We start from the raw sequence: 18,315 nt of genomic DNA on the forward strand, positions 1-18,315 counted from the left end.
GAACTGTTGAACCCAGGAGGCAGAGGTTGCAGTGAGCCAAGATAATGCCACTGCACTCTAGCCTGGGCAACAGAGCTGGACTCTGTCTCAAAAAAAAAAAAAAAAAAAAAAAAAGTTGCAAGGTGTAAAAATGAAAAAAAGAAAAGAAAAAAAATGCAGGATTTCATGGAGGACCAGAGAAAATGTCCTGTTCACTCCTTCCTACGCAGCCTCTACTATGGGCCCAAAGGAAAGAGATGGCCCCTCTCCATATCCTTAAGGCTGCCCCATTCTGATATTACAAGTCCTGTGTCCAGTGTTCAGACCAGACCACCACAGCTATGTCAAGGGGCTACCAGGCACAGCACCACACTGAAGCCCTTGGGTGTCTCTTCCCTCTGAGCTCCCACTCCAGTGGGGGTTGATTGGTCCAGCTTCCTGGAAATGTCTCTTCTACTTTGAATCCACTTCAGAAAGGCAGGCCCAGGCGGGAGGCCGGGAGGGGCTGGGATGGGAAGGAACATCCTGTCTGCATCAGAGCAGGGGAGGTGGCCCTGAGCCTGCCCACGTGTGCCTGGAGCTTTTTTTTTTTTTTTTTTTTTCCATTGAGCAGGAAGTGTTCATTCAACTGACAAACAAGCATCTGGGGTCGAGCTAGGGTTAGGGCGGTAGAGCTGGCCTCTGATTTGTAGAAGTGAACGATCCAAGACAATGGGTATACAACAGCGGAGAATTCAGCTCCAGATGCAGGCCACAGCCAACTGCCCAGGGACCAATCAGGGTAATCAATCCTGTTGATATGTTTGTTCTCAAAAGAAGAACCTGGGGGAGGGGACTGCAGCCTCTGCCTCCCCAGACAATGGAAGGCAGCTGGGACCCTTCCTTCTGATACAGTCTGGGGGTCCTGCTTTCTCTTCTGTCCCAGGGTTTCCCTGTTCCTCAGACAGGAACCAGGGGCTCACACCAAAGCTGTGTGCCTGAGCTATTTTTTTCCTTTTTAAAGAGCTGGGGTTTCACTATGTTGCCCAGGCTGTGTTCAAACTCCTGGGCTCAAACAATCTTCCCTCTTCAGCCTCCCAAGTAGCTATGCCTGTGCTTTTTGACATCAAAAGTCAAGTACTCTGGGGTCAATGCCCAAGGTCTCGTACAAAAGCCTGGAGGCCTGGAGCGTTCCTGACCTGCAGCCACAGGCTGCCCTTGCAGTGCTAGTAAGCTTTCTCAAACATTAGGCTAAGCTTTCCCAAACATTAGGGCACCTGGTAAGGAGGGAGACTAGGATTTTCACCTTTTTTTGAGATGGAGTCTTACTCTGTCGCCCAGGCTGTAGTGCAGTGGCGCAATCTCAGCTCACGGCAACCTCCACCTCCCAGGTTCAAGCGATTCTTCTGCCTCAGCCTCCCAAGTAGCTGAGATTGGAATTACCAGCACCCGCCACCACACCAGGCTAATTTTTGTATTTTTAGTAGAGATGGGCTTTTACCACGTTGGACAGGCTGGTCTCGAACTCCTGACATAAGGTGATCCACCCACCTCAGCCTCCCAAAGTGCTGGGATTACAAACGTGAGACACCGTGCCTGGTTGGATTTTCACTTTTCAGGTGTAAGAGGTATCAGAGTGGCTGAGATGGAAAACAGGAGCCAGCCAAGGGAGGCTTAGCCAAACAGCTACTAAGGAGTAGAGTGAGGGCCAGTGCCCAAGGCATAACCTACACCTACAGTCTCCAAGGGGAGACAGGATTACCTGATTATCTGACAGGGGTGGGGGAGGAAGACCCCATACTGACGAGCCACACCAACCAAGTGCATGCAGGGACACATTCAAATAAGCAGTTCTGAGGACCTACCATGTGGTGCAAACTCCACAGAGGGCAGCGAAAAGGACAAAGGCCTACCCCACTTCACAGAGCTGTGAGATCCAGAAGAAGGGCACAGCAACCCTTCTATTCACACATGTCACCAAGGGCTGTGGCCTCAAGTGCCCAGACCTGCTACTTCAGTTTCACCAACATTGGTGGGGACAGCAGGGACTCCCCACCTGGCACTCAAAAATAAGGCCTCAATGCTTTCATTAAAAAGATTTGTGAAATAGACTGTTAAACGGATGAGCAGTTAGTTGGGTCTGATGCCTTGAACACTGCTTCCCTAGACAAAGATTCTATGAACTTAAATATTTCCTTAGATCCTGCCTAAAAGGGACCTCAAAGGGCTCTTAAGGAAAAGAGTTGTTCTTTTTGTGGAACTGGTCTCACCAGAACTGGAGAGGGAGCTGCCTAGTTAGACAGTGAGCACCCGGTCAACTGGCAGTGTCCCAGCCGAGGAGGTGAATGAGGCTTCCAGGGTCCCCTCCCAGTAAGAAGTCAAAGTCACCTGGGTACAGGCACTGGACAGGGAGGGGATACTTGTTGATCTGCCCAACCTTCCTTGATAAGCAGGAAAGGGGGAAGGGAGCTGAAAATCCTAAGAACAAAAGAACGGCAGAGCTTGTCACTCGGCCCTGATCATCCATGGCACCCTATCCAGCCATCTGTCACAGCATATAGAAATTCCCTGCGTGTGATTCTGTCTGCCTGGAGAGACTGCTGGCTCTTATCCATCTCCCTATCCCCACTGAGCTCGGTGCCCAGGAGGCCCCCATAAACATTAGTGAACAAAATGTTGAATTAAGGCTACTACCGGAGCCTCCTTGTACAGAGCAAGCACTGGCTGTACCCATTCCTCAAGGCCAAGGCTCTCTGGGCCACATAACTCTCTCTCCTTAACTTGTGAGAGCGACTTCGGCTCCTACCACCCACAGCAGCACAAAACCATGCCTGGTCTACCTCTGTTTCTAGCTGCCGCCTGTCCCTCCTCTCTCTTACGTAGCTCCAAGTCCCTGGCAGTCAAGGAAAAGAAAGAACTCACTGCACACCACTTGGTACTAGACGAGGCATACAGCAGTTGGACTTGGTGTTTAGTACAGAAAGTAGAAAAGTCAGAGTTACAAGATTTTTCATCTAGAGCAAGCAACAAAAGCGATTCCTCAATGTTTAATAACCTCCAGTACAAGTAAAAATGTAGTCAGAGTACCCACTTATCTATTGCTAGCATCGGTATAAATTGAGACAACTTTAAAAAACAAAACAAAAGGGTCTTGCTCTGTCACCCAGGCTGGGGTACAGTAATGTGATCTCTGCCTTTTATTTTTATTTTTCTAGAGACAGGGTCTCATTCTGTCACCCAGGCTGGAGTGCAGTTCCACAATCATGGCTTACTGTAGCCTCAAACCCCCAGGGTCAAGCAATCCTCCTGCCTCTGCCTCCCGAGTAGCTGTGACTACAGGCTCACACTACTATGTCTAGCTAATTTTTTTTCCTTTGGTAGAGACAGGATCTTGGCATGTTGCCCAGGCTGGTCTCAGTCTCCTGGTCTCAAGGAATCCTCCTGCCTCGGCCTCCCAAAGTACTGGGATTACAGGCATGAGCCATTGCACCTGGCCAAGACAATCCTGCCAAAAATAATTTGGCAAAGGATTCAAAGGTCTTAGCAGGAGGGTCTATATTTTCTGACCTAGTAATTTCACTTCTGGGAATTTATTCTAAGAAAAATGGTCTTCGTCCATTCCTGCTGCTATAAGAAAACACCTTCGACTGGGTAATTTATAAACAATAGAAATGTATTGCTCACAGTTCCAGAGCTGGGAAGTCTGAGATCAAGGCACTAGCAAATTTGGTGTCTGGTGAGGGCTTGAGCTCGGCTTCAAAAATGGTACATTCTTACTGTATCCTCACATAGCACCCCTTCAGCCTCCTTTAGGAGGGTACTCACCCCATTCATGAGGATGGAGCCCTCATGACTTCATCACTCCCCAAAATGACCTGCCTTTCCATACTATCACACTGAGAATTATGTTTCAACAATATGAATTTTGGGGAGACCTCAACATTTAGATCACAACAAAAATCATGCACAAAGAAAGACAATGATGTTCACTGCAGTGATGTACAATGGCAGAGTGGGGAGGTGGACGACAGGAAGGAATCACCAATTAAGGGAATGATTCAATAAAGTCTATGTGCCCATTAAACTGCAATGGTAATAAACATGTTTATCAAACTAAAAAGCATCAGACAAGCATGGTGGCTCACACCTGTAATCTCAGCACTTTGGAGGCTGAGGCGGGCGGATCACTTGAGCCCAGGAGTTTTGAGACTAGTCTGAGCAACATAGTGAAATCTTGTCTCTACAAAAAGCATAAAAATGAACTGGGTGTGGCGGCAGGCACTTGTAGTCCCAGCTATTGGGGAGGCTAAAGTAGGAAGATGACCTGAGCCCAAGAGGCAGAGGTTGCAGCGATCACAGGTTGTGCTACTGCACTGCAGCTTGGGTGATAGAGTGAGACTCTTGTCTCAAAAAAAAAAAAAAAAAAAAAAAAGCAGCATCCTAATTTGATAAACATGTTTATCAAACGAAAAAGCATCAAACCACAGAAAAAATGTGTAGACCTGGGCAGCCTTTCTCCAAGTCTAGAAGTCTCACTAGGATAATAGGGAATGTTTTCCTTTCATTTTCTAAAATGTGTCTCAAGTTGTCTACAAGAGATGGGGTGCCTTACTCAAGGAGGGAAGGCAGCGAGGTCCTGTCTCCATCCTCTCTCTGAGCCATCGACCTCATCTCCAGGCCTGGGATGAGAGCGAGGAGAGGTGAGGGAAGACTTTGAACCAAGGCAAATGAACACAGTTCCAGGCAGTGTCCACAGGACACCTCCAAGGTTGACATTTAACCAACAGGAGCTTTCTGGAAGTATTTCAATACCCTCCAAAAAACCAAACCAGGCAGGCAGGCTTTATATATGTAATGTGCATGTGCATATAGAGAGCCATAATTTTCAAGAGAGAGAGACAGCTATACCATTCTGTTCCCTAACTGCAGCAGTGGCCAACTTTCTACCCCAACCAGCCATCTGGGGCTCAAAGGGAAGGTGTCAGATTGATCACCAGGGTAGGATTAAATTTTTTTTCTTCTTAAATCTCCTTAACTGAGAAAGCAGCTTGAGCCAATTCTGCTTTCCTCACAGACACCAAAACACCAAGCTATAGTTACACCAGTTCATCTTCACACCCCAGAGTTTGGGGGGCTGGGGGAGGATAAAGCTTTCCAAGCAGCTCTCTGTCGAGTCTCACCTCCTGGTGGAGGAGCTGGAAGCACGGGCTGGAAGGAAGAGGGCTGCCAGGAGAGGAATGTGTCCGCAGCCTTCTCTCCCAGGTCCCCTTCAGATGCAGGAAGTGGCACCACTTCTCAAAAGCCTCTCCACATCCCCTACCCCCAAGCTGGGAATCTTCCCCCTCCTCTCACTGCAAAGATACTCTAGACCATTCTACCACTATACCAGCCTTACCTATGCCAGTTACAACATCCTTAAAATTTAGTGAGAGGGTGACAGGAGGGAAGAGGTCGTCCTGCCCCAGGATACCTTTCCCCACTATAATTTCATCTATCCCCTCAGCAACCCAGCGAGTGAGAATTCCCCTTCTATGGAGGAGTAAACTGAGGCTTGGAAACAGCGTCTCTTTGGCTGAATCCTTAGTGGTCCAGACTCTCCACGCTACGCTGGCTACAGCAGACCATGCTCAACACAGCAGAAGGGCAAAGAACCAACCAGCCCTGAGCACTGGGAACCTGCAGGTGCTTCTACATGCATTCTTTCTAATTTTTCTAACAACCTAGAGAAGTGAGGGCTTCCTCATCCCCAGCCTATAGATGAGAAAACTGAGGCTCAGCGATGAGTTGACATCCTTCTCAAACGGCTTCTAAATCATGAGCCAGATAGCCTTAAGAGCTAGGGCCCATGTCCCCTGCACAGTGAGTCACCTTGTCCCAACCCTCACCATTAGATGGAAAGCTCCTCTGGGAATAAGACCGTGACCTGTTCTGTAACTCCCATCCAGATCTATACCTGGCATGATGCGGATCCACAAGACATGTGCCTGTGCTGGGGGAAGGGAAGGAGAAAGCCCGCTACGGAGTAAGCTTCCAAACACAGAAGCAGCAGGAGCCCCAGGACTCAGCCTTATCCACTCAGTGTCACTTTCAGCCCCACAGGTGGGAAGGTTCTCAGCGTCCCCTATCTCCACACAAGTCAACTTTCTGTGTTCCTGCTTGTACCACACAGACCCTCCCTGAATCTGTTAATGATCAACCTTCCAGGCTGGCGCCAGCCTTCCAAAGGGACAATGACCACTTCCAGGAAAACTGACCAGAAGCAGGTTCTGCATCAATTTATTAGGTGTATTTAAAAAAAAACAAACAAACAAAGAGCAGCTAAGACATGGTTATTTCCAGAAAATGTGTATTGTTCTTTTGTTGGTGCATTCTCTTTGAAGGACGCAGGTAGCCTGGGAGGCGTCTGAGGAATGAGGCAACCACAAAGACTAGTGCTGGAGAGACCGGTTTCAAACTCACTGTCTAGACAGACTTCACATTTTTTCAGGATTTGACAGAAGACAGACTCCCTCAGTGCCCAGACCCCTCTGAAATGCACCAACAGGAGGCAGCCTGCCATCTAGTCACATCCATTCCTGCCACAGGTACCTGCTTCATGCCAGGCTGGAGAGGAAGCAAGACTTCAGAGGTGAATCAGAGGCCTCCCTGCCCTCTAAGGGCTTCCAGTCTCCCAGGGAAGAGTCAAATGCCAGTGATTTCCAGGGGCTGAAAAGCACTGACTGAAAGGGAAAGGAAAGCCAGTTTCGGAGATGAGAAATACTGACACTGGCTTTTCTTTTTCAAAAAAAGAAACAGACCACAGAGGGAAGAGATCTGGCTTCAAAGAAGCCAAAGACAGGTTATACCAAAAAAGTTTTAAGTTAATGCCAGAGTCCTGAGAGGTGGGCAGGCAGTCAGGAAGTAGATGCCAAACGTCATCCAGGTGCCAGGAACCGGGGGCAGACACAGAGGCACAGGCCTTGACTTGAAGGAAACCAGGGGAAGGAGGAGGAGGGCAGACAGCTCCAATCCACAGCCAGAAGCTTCTGAGGCTGTCTGGGAAACTGCAGCAACTACAACAGTGCCTGGCATACAGTAGGCATTCCACCAATGACTTTGTGGAATGAATGGAGTACAAAAAAAATGCAATTTATTCTACTTTGGGAGGCAGGAAAGCTTTGCTGTGAAAATAACCTGGAACTCAGATGCCAAGGGGAAGCTTGCCCCCTAGCAAGCAAAGGCAGCAAAGGGCATTCCAGGCAGAAGAAACTGCATGTGCAAAGGCACAGTGGCCTAAGGGAACATGGTAGAGCCACAAACTCCCAAGAAGCCCTTCTGTTCACGCTGGAGAGGCAGGGGATGCTGTGGCAAAAGCGCTGGCCCACAGGGCCTTGAAGGCCCAGCTAGGGAGCTCAGGCTTCATCCTGAAGAACAGGAAAAAGCCCTCAAGACTGCAGGCACTGGTACAGCATGGCCAGATTTGCGTTTCAGAGAGAGAACTCTGGCAAGCTATATTCATCTTGGTGCCCTCAGTTTCTGGATGAGTATTCATCTCAGCGCCCTCAGTTTCTGGATGAAGAAACTGTGGATTTGAGTGAGGCCATCATCTGCCTGAAGTCAAGTGGCTGGGTGATACTCATCCCTAGCTTCTACCCCAGGGCTCCTTTTACCACACCCTGCTACCGTCCTCAAAGCTCTCACTGCATCACCTCAATATTCCACAAATGCTACAAAGCCTCTTCCAGGTGAATCTGTACAAACAAGTAAGGCAACTCTCAGGCCAGAGGCCTGGGAAGGCCTTAACCTGACTGAGCTTCAGCTTTCTCCATGGAAAACTGGGGAATCGATATTAAACCTAGAGTTGCCGTGCAAATCAAATGAAGACTGCACATGCAAAGGCACAGCTTCAGATCACCGACTTGCAAATGGTAAGCCCTCCAAGGACACCCAACTAGCATTACTCACCCAAACATACTGGAGTGTCTTCCACGTGCTATTCTGGAAATCAAGAGCAGGATGAGGAAAAGGGAGCTGAAGTCCACCAGGCTCAAAGCGGACAGAATGTCCCCCACTGAGAAGGAGGTGGGGTCTGAGCCCACTGGCCTACAAAGTAAGGAGGTTCAGTGAGCATGAGTAGAAGCATGACGTTTGGAGCACTGCTTGACTGCTTAGAGATAAAAACTGAAAGCTGGCTGGAAGAGGGGCTGGAAAATAGGAGGCACACTGCTCAGCCCTGCCCTTCCAAAGCTTCAGGACTGGAAAATGAGTAGGTCTCCCAGACACCTAAGGCTGCAGGCGGGAAGTGGGAGGGGCATGGTGGTGGCCCTGGTTCCAGCCTTTCCATGGTCCCATTTCTGATACCACTGTACCAGAAGGATCTGGTTTCTCACAAATCTCCATGATTTCTCTTGTCCCTTCCTGGCTGCTGAGACAGGCTGATCAGGCAGGAGAAAGGAAGACACAGAATCAGGCTGTAAACAGGGCTGACAAAGATTAAAGACGCCTGTGGATCTGTGGCCTCTGAGGTCCACTGCAGCACTGCTGGTGAAGTTTTGTAGCATGGGGTGAGGGGAGGCGAGGCTTCAGTGGATTGAGATGTATGAGAGGTGAACAGCCTCGGACAACAGCCACCAGCACAGACAATGGCCAGCCTTCTCTGATGTGTGCCCACCACTAAGCTTCTGCCCCTGGACCAAGAGGGAATCCCCTCCAGGATCTAGGATGTAGTTCATTCTCACTGCCAACCTAATAAGGCACCTGGCCACATAAATTCAAGATGGTACCTATCAAATACCATGTGAAAATGGCCAGTCAAGCAGGAACACGGGGTGTACATTATGCTAAAGAGACACAGGAAACAAGACCCTCCCCTCCAGGAAGGACAAAAGAAAAGGGAAAAAAAAAAAAAAAAAGGAATACCCACACTCTCTTCTCCAAGCAACATCTCACCTGTCTCCCTACCCCTCGCACCTCCATCAACCAGCCTGGGTTCATGCAAAACCAACCATCCACTTACGCCTCAAGTACCAGGTGGCCCTTGAAAGTCCCAACACAGCACCAACAAAAAGCAGGAACCCATACAATCACTGGCTGCCCTCAAACTGCTCCAGGCACTTACCAGGGGGCTGGGAATAAAAAGCCATAATTGTCCCAGGACAATACTGACAAATAATGACTTGTACTCCATGGGTCTGTTCACTGAACCCTGACCTACGATTTTCAAGGGAATTCAGGAGGAGACTCCAAACTTCCAGAACAAAGACAAGGCAGAAATATTTTTGAGCTATCTGGACCCTCCTGGGGTGAGGAGAGGTACTCCGCCCTTCCCAGCTCAAAGAACCAATGGACAGCCCTAAGCAAGTCAATGAAGCTCCCAGAGCATTTGATTACTCTTCAGTTGGGAAAGAAAAAAAATTTAAGCCCAAAAATCTGCCTCCAGGGCTTAATTAGTGTTGTAAAGGTCAGAAGATGTACAAGATAACTTTTGCCATAAGTGGGAAGAGAAGTAAACTACTCCAGGAAACAGAGGCAAGATCTCTGCTCCCAGGTCCCTCAAATCCCAAGACCCCTCCAGGAGCTGGGGCTGGGAGTCGGGCCCTGGAAACCAGTTCCTCCAGCAGGGCAGGACGCCAGGCGTCCTGCTGGAAGGAGGCTCCTCATCTTCCTGGGAGGAGATGCTGCTCCAGCCTCCTGTCCTGGCCTGCTCATCAGACCCTGTCCCAACAGGCAGGCAAGGACTGCTCTTGGCCTCACCTCATCATGCTATCTGCCTTCAGGCAAGCGAAGGGCAGGGAGAAGGCCAGCAGAGATGTGGGTGGATGTGCTTGGGGGCAAAGCTCAGCCTTGGATTGCAAAAGCCTGGACTCCAACGGCAGCTGAATTCCCACCTATCTGGAGGTGGAAAAGACTGACCCAGAAAGAGCAGAGGAAGGCTCTGCCCTAGAGACTGTCCGACTGGGTGGCGGTGGTGGAGGGAGACAGGGAACTAGCAAAAAAACAATGTCTTCCTCCTTCAAGCTAGTACGGGCCCACCTGAGCAGGATGTACAAGCAGAGTGCAGCAGGTAACCTGTGTGTCCCCCCCAGAGAAGATCTACTGAGTATCATTCATAGAACACCAGCATTGCACTCAGTATTATCCTAAGCATTTTACAAGAATTACCTCATTTAATCCTCAAGCATCCTCAAAGAATGTGTTTTATTCCCATTTTATAGATGTAGAATGAAGGAATCCAGAGGTTAGGCGTGTTGCCTGCATTCTGAGGTTAGTGAGCAAGGAATGCTGGCATTTCAAACCCAGGTCTGTCAGGCTCCAGCCAGCTCCCGGACATCTTCTTCCAAAAGGAGAAAGCCTTCAGGTCACAGAAATCAAAAGTGAGGATGGACTCTTTCAACAGTCTTCAGGGCTCCAGACAAAGACCCCTTACAACAAAATTCCTCTTGGCAATCAGAAAAGTCAGGCAAGTGGTTGGTCCCTTCCAGACAGTGCTTGGCATAGCCCCAGCAGCAGGCTCGGCTTCCGTGCCATGGAGAAGCCAGCCAGCCGCATTCTCTGCAGCTGTTCTGACGACAGCCCCCACCCCAACCCCTAGAGAACACTGTTCACTCGGTGACCCCACAGGCCAGGGCAGGATAAAGAATAGCAGCCCCTCAAGACTGACATCCATCCCAGGGATGCTCCCTGGAAAGCCTAAAGGCTGCAGCTCCACCCTCCCACGCAGCATCCCACCACCAAGGCTGGGGCAGCCGAGGAGAGGCGGCCAGCCTGATTTACAGAATTTACCAAATGGGTCCATTTTTCACCCCGTTCCAGTCCTTTTGGGAAAACTCCAGGTTTTTAGGAGTAGATTAATGGCAGGGAGTTAATGGGGCAGTGATATATCCTGCTTGAAATTTTTTGAAAAGTTCTGCGTCAAGGCATCCAAGCCCAGTGGCCCCACTGTGATTTAGTACGCTGGCCCCTGAAACAGGCAGGTCCAATATGTCGGTAAATCTGCTAAACGAGGTGGTTTCTGGAGGGCGGTTTTAAAGATATACAGCCTGACATGTTGCCAAACTTCTCGGCTAGCCGAGCCCCAAATGTGAAGACAATGGGAGGGAGCCAGGGAGAAAGCCAGCTCTGCTCCAAGAGGGGAAGGCGGCCTATGGCAGCCAGCACCGGGGAGCAGAGAGCTGGACCTATGATCTCTGGCTTTCTGCTTTGGCGGGAGAATGGGGTCTAAAAATAAACAAACTAAGAGAGCAGAGCCAAAAGGGAACTTTGATATCATCTACTGCGGTTCCATGTTATAAATGGAAAAATAGAGGAGCTGAACATCTGGGCCCAGGACCTCATCTTAGCACGAGTCACTCCAGCACTGAGCACCCAGTGTCTTTCGGTATCGTAGCTGCCCACTCCTCTAAATCCTAGCCAGACCCCACAGCCTCGCTGCCCTTTTCTCTGAGAACCATATTGACCAACAAGATGGTTTGTGAGCCTCTGATCTCACTGGGAAAAGGCAGGAACAGAATCTTACTTCTCTAGGCCCAAGTATCTTGGGATTCACCAGCTTTGCTAGATCTACAGACATGAGTGAATGAATGAAGACAGGAGTGGAAGGAGGGAAAAAGGTCAGACATGCCATACCAAAGCTTGCCAAGGGCCAAGGCTTTAAGATGCAACATATCCTATCACAATCACTCCTCCCAAGATGAAATACTCCCTTGTTTTCTAATTCCTGCTGATGTAAAACTCCGTATCAGATCAATTACGACGCCATCATTCCCCATTACCTTTGCTGGGGGATTCAATTATTGGATTAATTTATAATCTGCCTTCCTGGTTGTCTTTTGCCTATTGCTCTCTTCATACTAAAATCACATGTAAGTAGAACTTAATCAAACAGTTCAAAAAGGATTTTGAATTTGTCTCGATTGCCCATGTCAATTCATTAGAGGCGTTACTGTTTTTCTCTGGTTTCCTCCACACTCCTCTCCTTATTTTGAAATCCCTAGAACCAAACCTCTTATCTGCGGACTTAACACAGTGGCAAAGATAATCAAAGGGAAAATCCTGCTTGACATCAGGGGATTGTGCTCTCGGGTGGATTTCACAGGCAGCACCCCCCCCCCGCCCCACCCTGCCAACAGCAGCCTGTCACACCTTCATGTGATGGCTTAGTGAGCACCGGCCGGAAGCAGGCACCAGGGCCGAGGTATAGGAGGGGGTTCCTTTCAGCAGGGATGGCGGTGCTGGTGGCAGCAGCAGCCGCAGCTCAAACTCTCAAATCTCCCTCCTGGAGCTCAGGGTAATCTGATGATCGCAGTGGGTAATTAGAGTCTCTTATCAAAACAATTAGCGGATGAATGAACAGCCAGTCCCATCTCTGACACAACTGCACACGGCGCAGCAGCAAGACGGGGAGGCAGAAGCAGAGGAAGTGACAAATTCCAGCCCCCACCATCGTGCCCATTCCGGGGGACACGGGAACTCCAGCCTCACCTCCAGCTTCTCCAGCATCTGCCCTGAATACCCTCCCGCATCCCTTCCTCTTTGCAGCTAGGTCCGCCTCCTTTTCCTTCCAAGCCTGGTTTGGGTACCTCCTCCAACTCTGCAGGTACCAGCTCCTCTGTGCAGAAAGGTCCTGCCAGCCAAGCTGCTCCTTTGCCCCGAGCTTACTCTATTTAGCCAGGCTGGGACACCGTGGGCAGGACTCAAAGCTCTTCCTCGACGTAGCTCCTGGCACTGGGAAAGGGCTCCATAAAGGCTTGCGGTGCACACGCGCGCGCCAGGCCTGCCTTTCTCCCTAACGGCCGACCCCAGTGCGCTCTGACTCTAATAAGTGTTTCATGGGAATACCCAGGCCGTTCCACCCATTGCCCTCATCTGCAATTTCATTAGCTAATGTTTAAAATTCAAAGCTCTTCCATCATTTCCGTGTCTCCCCATCTGTAAACAGGCCTGTAGGTCTGATACCATTTGTTTCCACCACTGAAAATACACAAGGATTAGCCAGAAAGCCCTGTGGAAACATAATCCTAAGTAGCCCAGGCCATAAGGCGGGAACAATTTACAAGAGCCGTGAGTTGGTCCTCCCTGTTTGGTTTGTGGACCTAGGAAACGGGGCCAAGGAGAAGGTGGGGGGTGCCCGAGATGTTTCTGGGGATTTCAAGGACAGGCAATGCCAGGGCAGAGCCAGGCCTCCTGGTTTCTAAGCAGTAACTCAGGTATTTGGGATTAGGGGTGTCACATCTTGGGCCCAGCCTCTCTAGGATCTTACCCCAGTGCCACACCCAAAAGTGGACATATTCTGAGATGCTCTGAGTGTGCAGGGTACCCTTCCCTTGCTTCCTAATGCTCAACAGTAAAGAGAGGGAAAAGGAAAGAAAGAAAGAAAAAAAAAGGTAAGGGCCAAAGCAGAGTTCTCCCTCTGCTTTTGTTTTCCATAGCGTTCCTTTCAAGGCCTGGGATCTGCTAAGCCCCGGGAAAGCCACGGCATCATCTGTCCACTTCCCCCTCTGCAATCTGCCACCCTGCCCGCTCCTGACAGCCATCAATCACTCAGTAATGTGCTGACCTCAAGCAAGGCTCAGGGGACAGAATTTTCAAGTCAAATGTAGCCGTTAACATAAATAAAGCATCGCCCTGTATTTCTTTCTTTCTTTCCCTTTCTCTCTCTCTCTTTTTAATGATTCTGCAGCTGCTGCTGGGGACTCGGTAGGCAACAAAAGTAAGGGCAGACAGGCGAGTGGAGAGGCAATTCAACTTTTCTGAGTAGTAACAATTATGACGTTGTAATAAGAAACATTTTCTATGAATTTTTAAGTGCCAGTTATCCTGTTTTGCAATTGTCCCCAGGGAAAAGGACGACAGAGTCAACAGGACGCAGGCCACACTCAACTGTCCAGAGCCAGGCAGACCCCTGGGTCCTGCCCCCTCCCACATCTCAGGCCCCCTCGAGCTGGGGCTCACTCTGCATCTTAAATAAAGCAGTTGTCCTTTAAGCACATTTACATGCAAACGACTTCCATATACCAAATATAGTTCTGTAAGCCAGCGTTTATTTTTAAACACGAAGAAGAGTCTCCCATAATAAAGCTCATGATAAATGTTATGATCCTCAAAATGGTTTTTAGGGAAGAGGACGGGCGACTCCAGGGAGTGGGAGGAAGAATGAGGGCTTGTACCTGGAGTCACTCCACAGCTGCCTTGACCTGGTACCCAAGCAGCTCACATGCAGGAAGGCGCTGCTGCTCCTCCCCCACCCTCTCGCCCTGTTCTCTGTGAGCAACAGGGCCCAGCAGTGAACAATGAGCCAGAGGCAAGGACCACACTGTCCAGTGTGTTCACAGCAAGGAAAGCGAGCGAGGTGTTCACATGCTAAAATCTGGACCGTTGTGTCGCCAGCATGGCCCACTTGAGGCAGGAGTCTGAGGTGACAAAAAGCTTCTGGTCGGAGCAGGGCTCTGGTCCTGACTCTAGTGCTGATCTGCTGTGTGACCCTGGCCAAGTCACCACCCTCTCTGTGCTTCCAGGTCCTCGTCTACATACTTGCAGAGGCTAGCCCTGGCCTCACCCTGAGTGACTGCCTCATCACACCTGCCCTCCCAGCAGCTTTTGTTCAGGCTCCATGCTGCCTTGTCCACCAGGGTTTCTCAGTTCCTCAATCAGCCGAACAGTGTTTTGACATCTTCACTCACATCTTGAAAAACCCTGGGGTTCCTCCAATTCCTTCTGGAAGAAGCATCTACAGCCATGTTGCCAAGGCGCCTTTATAAAAGCCACACACAATGACAACCCCACAGACTGATTCACTCTCCAGTGGTATCTCCCTTACCTGTAACTGGATACCTACCGGGGACCTTAACTAAGCTGAGAAGGGGCCATTACGCCAACCTTGAAAAGGAAGCTCTGGCCACAGGAACAGCATCAGGAACGCACCAGGCCCTGCTTCCTTCACATTACAGTGGAACCGGGAGCCAGGGCCTGCCTGCCTGGCTAGGAGGGCAGGGGCTGGCGTGTACAATCTCCTTCTTCTCATCTCTGGCTAGTGGATTTTCGTGGGAAATGAGAAGGATGCCCCTGAAGGGCACCTAGATCCTGCCTGTTTTGCAAAGTTCCAAATAATCTTCTAGAAACTCCGTATGGCTTTCCTTGCCAGCCTCAAAACAGAGAAAAGAAATGCATCTCCTAGACTTCTGGAAGGAAGGGGGTTTGAGTCTATTCCCCAGCCCCCACCAAAACTCTGCTCATAGAAGAGAGGTGGATAGACCATCAAAGACAGGGAGGGAGGCGGGGAGGGAGGCGAACAGCCTGTGACCCTAGGATGAATGATATACTTTTTTTAAAGGGCTGTTCAAGGCAGACACATTAAGAAGGCTGCATATTTATCTTTCTGACATTTTAAAATATGCTGCAAAAAGCTGAATCTTAAATCAAGGTGCATTTTTAAAGGCATGTTAGATCAGGGACAAAACCTCTTCCTTTCTTCCTTTAAGAAGCATGCCTGCCGCGAAGCAAGGATTACTGCATGTGACAGTCCCAGCCTCCTGCACAATCAATACTGAGTTATGCACTGGGAGGAGGCAGGATGGCCTGCCAGGCTGGGGCTCGAAACAACAGGAGGGCTGGCTGTCAGGCCTCTGCCACCTGCCCGTGCTTAGTCCAGGGCCCCAGGCTACAGGGGAGGTAAGCAAGCCTCAAGGAGACCACAGGCTCTGCAAGGGGTCACCAAAAAAGGCCATTTTCCTGATCTAATTCAGGGATCAAGCTCCCCATCAATTGTTCCAAGTTACACAATCACAGGCAGGGAGCCCCCAGCGTCCTGGGAATCTGGATGCCATGGCAGCAAATGCTCAACATAAAACAGCAGCACCAGCCGCGCCTGAGAAGCAGGGGAGGGGACAGCCCTGGCTGGCCATATTTCTCACCCCACAGTTCATCTTGGGCTGCTAGGGCTTGAGTAGTGAGGACAGAGGAACACCGGACTGCTCTGCAGGTAGATTTTGGTCAGTATTCCATAGCTGGAAGGAGTCTCCAACATACACCAAGGGTACCACACAACCCAAAGTGTGCAGGTTCACACCTGGTGCCCCCGCCCCCATACTGATGAGTAGCACTGCCTGGTTATAAAAGTAACCCACTGGGATATTACATGGTCCCCTAATAAATACACACAAGAGCCCTGAGCCCAGGAAGAAAACAGATCGTCTGAACCCCCCAACAGGTAGCGCCCAAAGCTGAGAAGGCAGGCCTGAAAATCAACCTGAGACAGAGGTAAACCTGGGCCAAAGAGAAAAAAGCAAAAATCAATCAACATAATTACCACCACCCCAGAGGGAGGACTACCCCAAAGGGCACTGGTTCCAGGCACACGGGGACTGCTGGGGACTGGTGGTGACCGACAGGGAGGCATGAATGGCCTCCCTTAACAGAAGCTCAAGTGGCAGTTTAGGGAGGAGCAAATGCTGTACCCAAGGAGTCACCTGGCCTGGCCCCCCACACCTCCACATGTCTCCTCCACGGCTGCCCATTCCCATTTTATTCACCCTTATGGCTACACCAAGTTCTCTCTGGCATTGGTCTAAAATTCTACCATGAATCCCACCACCAGCAGTCCCTGGGGGCATACCAGAGCAGTGGCGACCCCTTGGTTCATAGGAGTCCCTCCCCACCACCACCAGTTGGCCCTAGGTTCCTCACACACATCCCTCTGATGGAGGTACTCAGCGCCGTCTGCCCATCGTCCCCAAGGAGAAGCTCTACCTGCTGACACAGCCCATATCTCAACACTCCAACCTTGTGCAGTCAAAAAAATCGGTTTCAGAGCCTAACTCTCAAGGACATAACCAGCCCAGAAATCTCTCAGGACAGGCTCCCACCCACCCATGCCAAAACCAGGCAGCAAAGAGACACCCTTCAGAGATGGCCAACACAGGCCACCCTGAAGTCTGTGCTGCCACCTGAGTATGCCACTTTGAGTGCAAATCACTGCTCCTGGTGCCGGGGAGCAGGGGTCCTGTGATGCATGGTTTGGCAGAGCCTAGAAGTAATGCGGAAATGGCTAATGACAGCCACTGAAAACACTGTTAAATGGCTTATTACACTTTGTAAAGAAAAATACATCAACATCCATCATTGCAAACACTTTTGTACACATAAAGCCCTTGAAAATTTCCTCTAAGTAGAAATAAAGGTTTATACATGTATATGCCACATAAACATACGCCCCAATATAATAACCTCCGCATGTAATGTCCTCTGTATAGAAAGCAGCACAGGTATAGGCCTGGCTGGAGAGACAAAGGCGCATTGTCTGGACACAGGCACTCTCTATTACAGAAGTGTGTGCAAGCACGCACACACTCCCTGAGACCAGATGCCCAACCACTTCCAGATGCTACAGTCTCGGATATCCTTGGTTAAGGAAGAGGAAGAAAAAGCTTGCCCTTCACGTCCAGATACTTGGGTTCGGGTTACATGAAACAGGATTAGTTCGGAAAACAGTGCCACTTCACAGCCAAGACAAGAACCCAAGAATGAAAACCATGTAAACAGCCAGCACAATAGCACGACCGAAGACAGTGACAAAGGGGCAGAGTCTTCTGGTTCTGCTCTGACGCCCCTCCCTCCACACCATACCTGTGATCTACCGTGCGTGGGATCTCACAGACCCAGTAACGCAGCTGGAGTTCCTCTTACGCAACACAGGATTTGGCATTTGCCTCTGCCCAGCCATCACTCCTGCCCTGCGACACACTGGTCAGCTGGCAAAGCCTGTCGCTCATACACTCAAAACAAGTGCCCCCAACATCGGTGCAAAGAAGTGGCAGAGAAAGGACAGGAGAGTGGCCCCTTACCCCAACTGTCCACCGGCACCCACAGCCAAGGCAACTGCTCTCTGGTGAAGGCAGAGCCGGAAATGCAGGCCTGTGCCTCCCAACACAGGGCTTTTCCTGCCACTCCACGCCATCTGCCCTTCCCAAGAACCTCCAACAACAGGTCACTGTGGCCCTCACTGCCGCTCATGAAAATCACCAGTCACACACTGTTTATAATAGCAAAGACTTGGAACCAACCCAAATGCCCATCCATGACATACTGGACAGGGAAAATGTGGCACATATACACTGTGGAATACCATGTTGCCATAAAAAAGATGAGTTCATGTCCTTTGTAGGGACATGGATGAACCTGGAAACCATCATTCTCAGCAAACTGACACAAGAGCAGAAAATCAAACACCGCATGTTCTCACTCATAGGCGGGTGTTGAACAATGAGAACACATGGACACAGGGAGGGGAACATCACACACTGGGTCTGTGTGGAGTGGGGAGGAGAGGGACAGCAGGGGGTGGGGAGTTGGGGAGGGATAACATGGGGAGAAATGTCAGATATA

General features: G+C 50.0%; 1 protein-coding gene across 6 annotated transcripts in view; it reads right to left on the reverse strand.

The window, feature by feature from the left end:
- The window catches only part of SSBP3 (single stranded DNA binding protein 3), a 183,572-nt gene that overhangs the window by 85,654 nt on the left and 79,603 nt on the right, over positions 1 to 18,315 (reverse strand). For 3 of the 6 annotated variants that reach the window (XM_074380867.1, XM_074380866.1, XM_074380868.1), the window contains exon 5: positions 7,903 to 8,040. The exons of the other annotated variants lie outside the window; for them this stretch is intronic. In XM_074380867.1, the coding sequence (XP_074236968.1) occupies positions 7,903 to 8,040 (138 nt within the window). The remainder of the gene's footprint in view (positions 1 to 7,902; positions 8,041 to 18,315) is intronic. 6 annotated transcript variants of the gene reach the window in all.

This window comes from Saimiri boliviensis, chromosome 11, assembly GCF_048565385.1.
Source record: "Saimiri boliviensis isolate mSaiBol1 chromosome 11, mSaiBol1.pri, whole genome shotgun sequence".
In the NCBI taxonomy this organism is placed as follows: Eukaryota; Metazoa; Chordata; class Mammalia; order Primates; family Cebidae; genus Saimiri; species Saimiri boliviensis.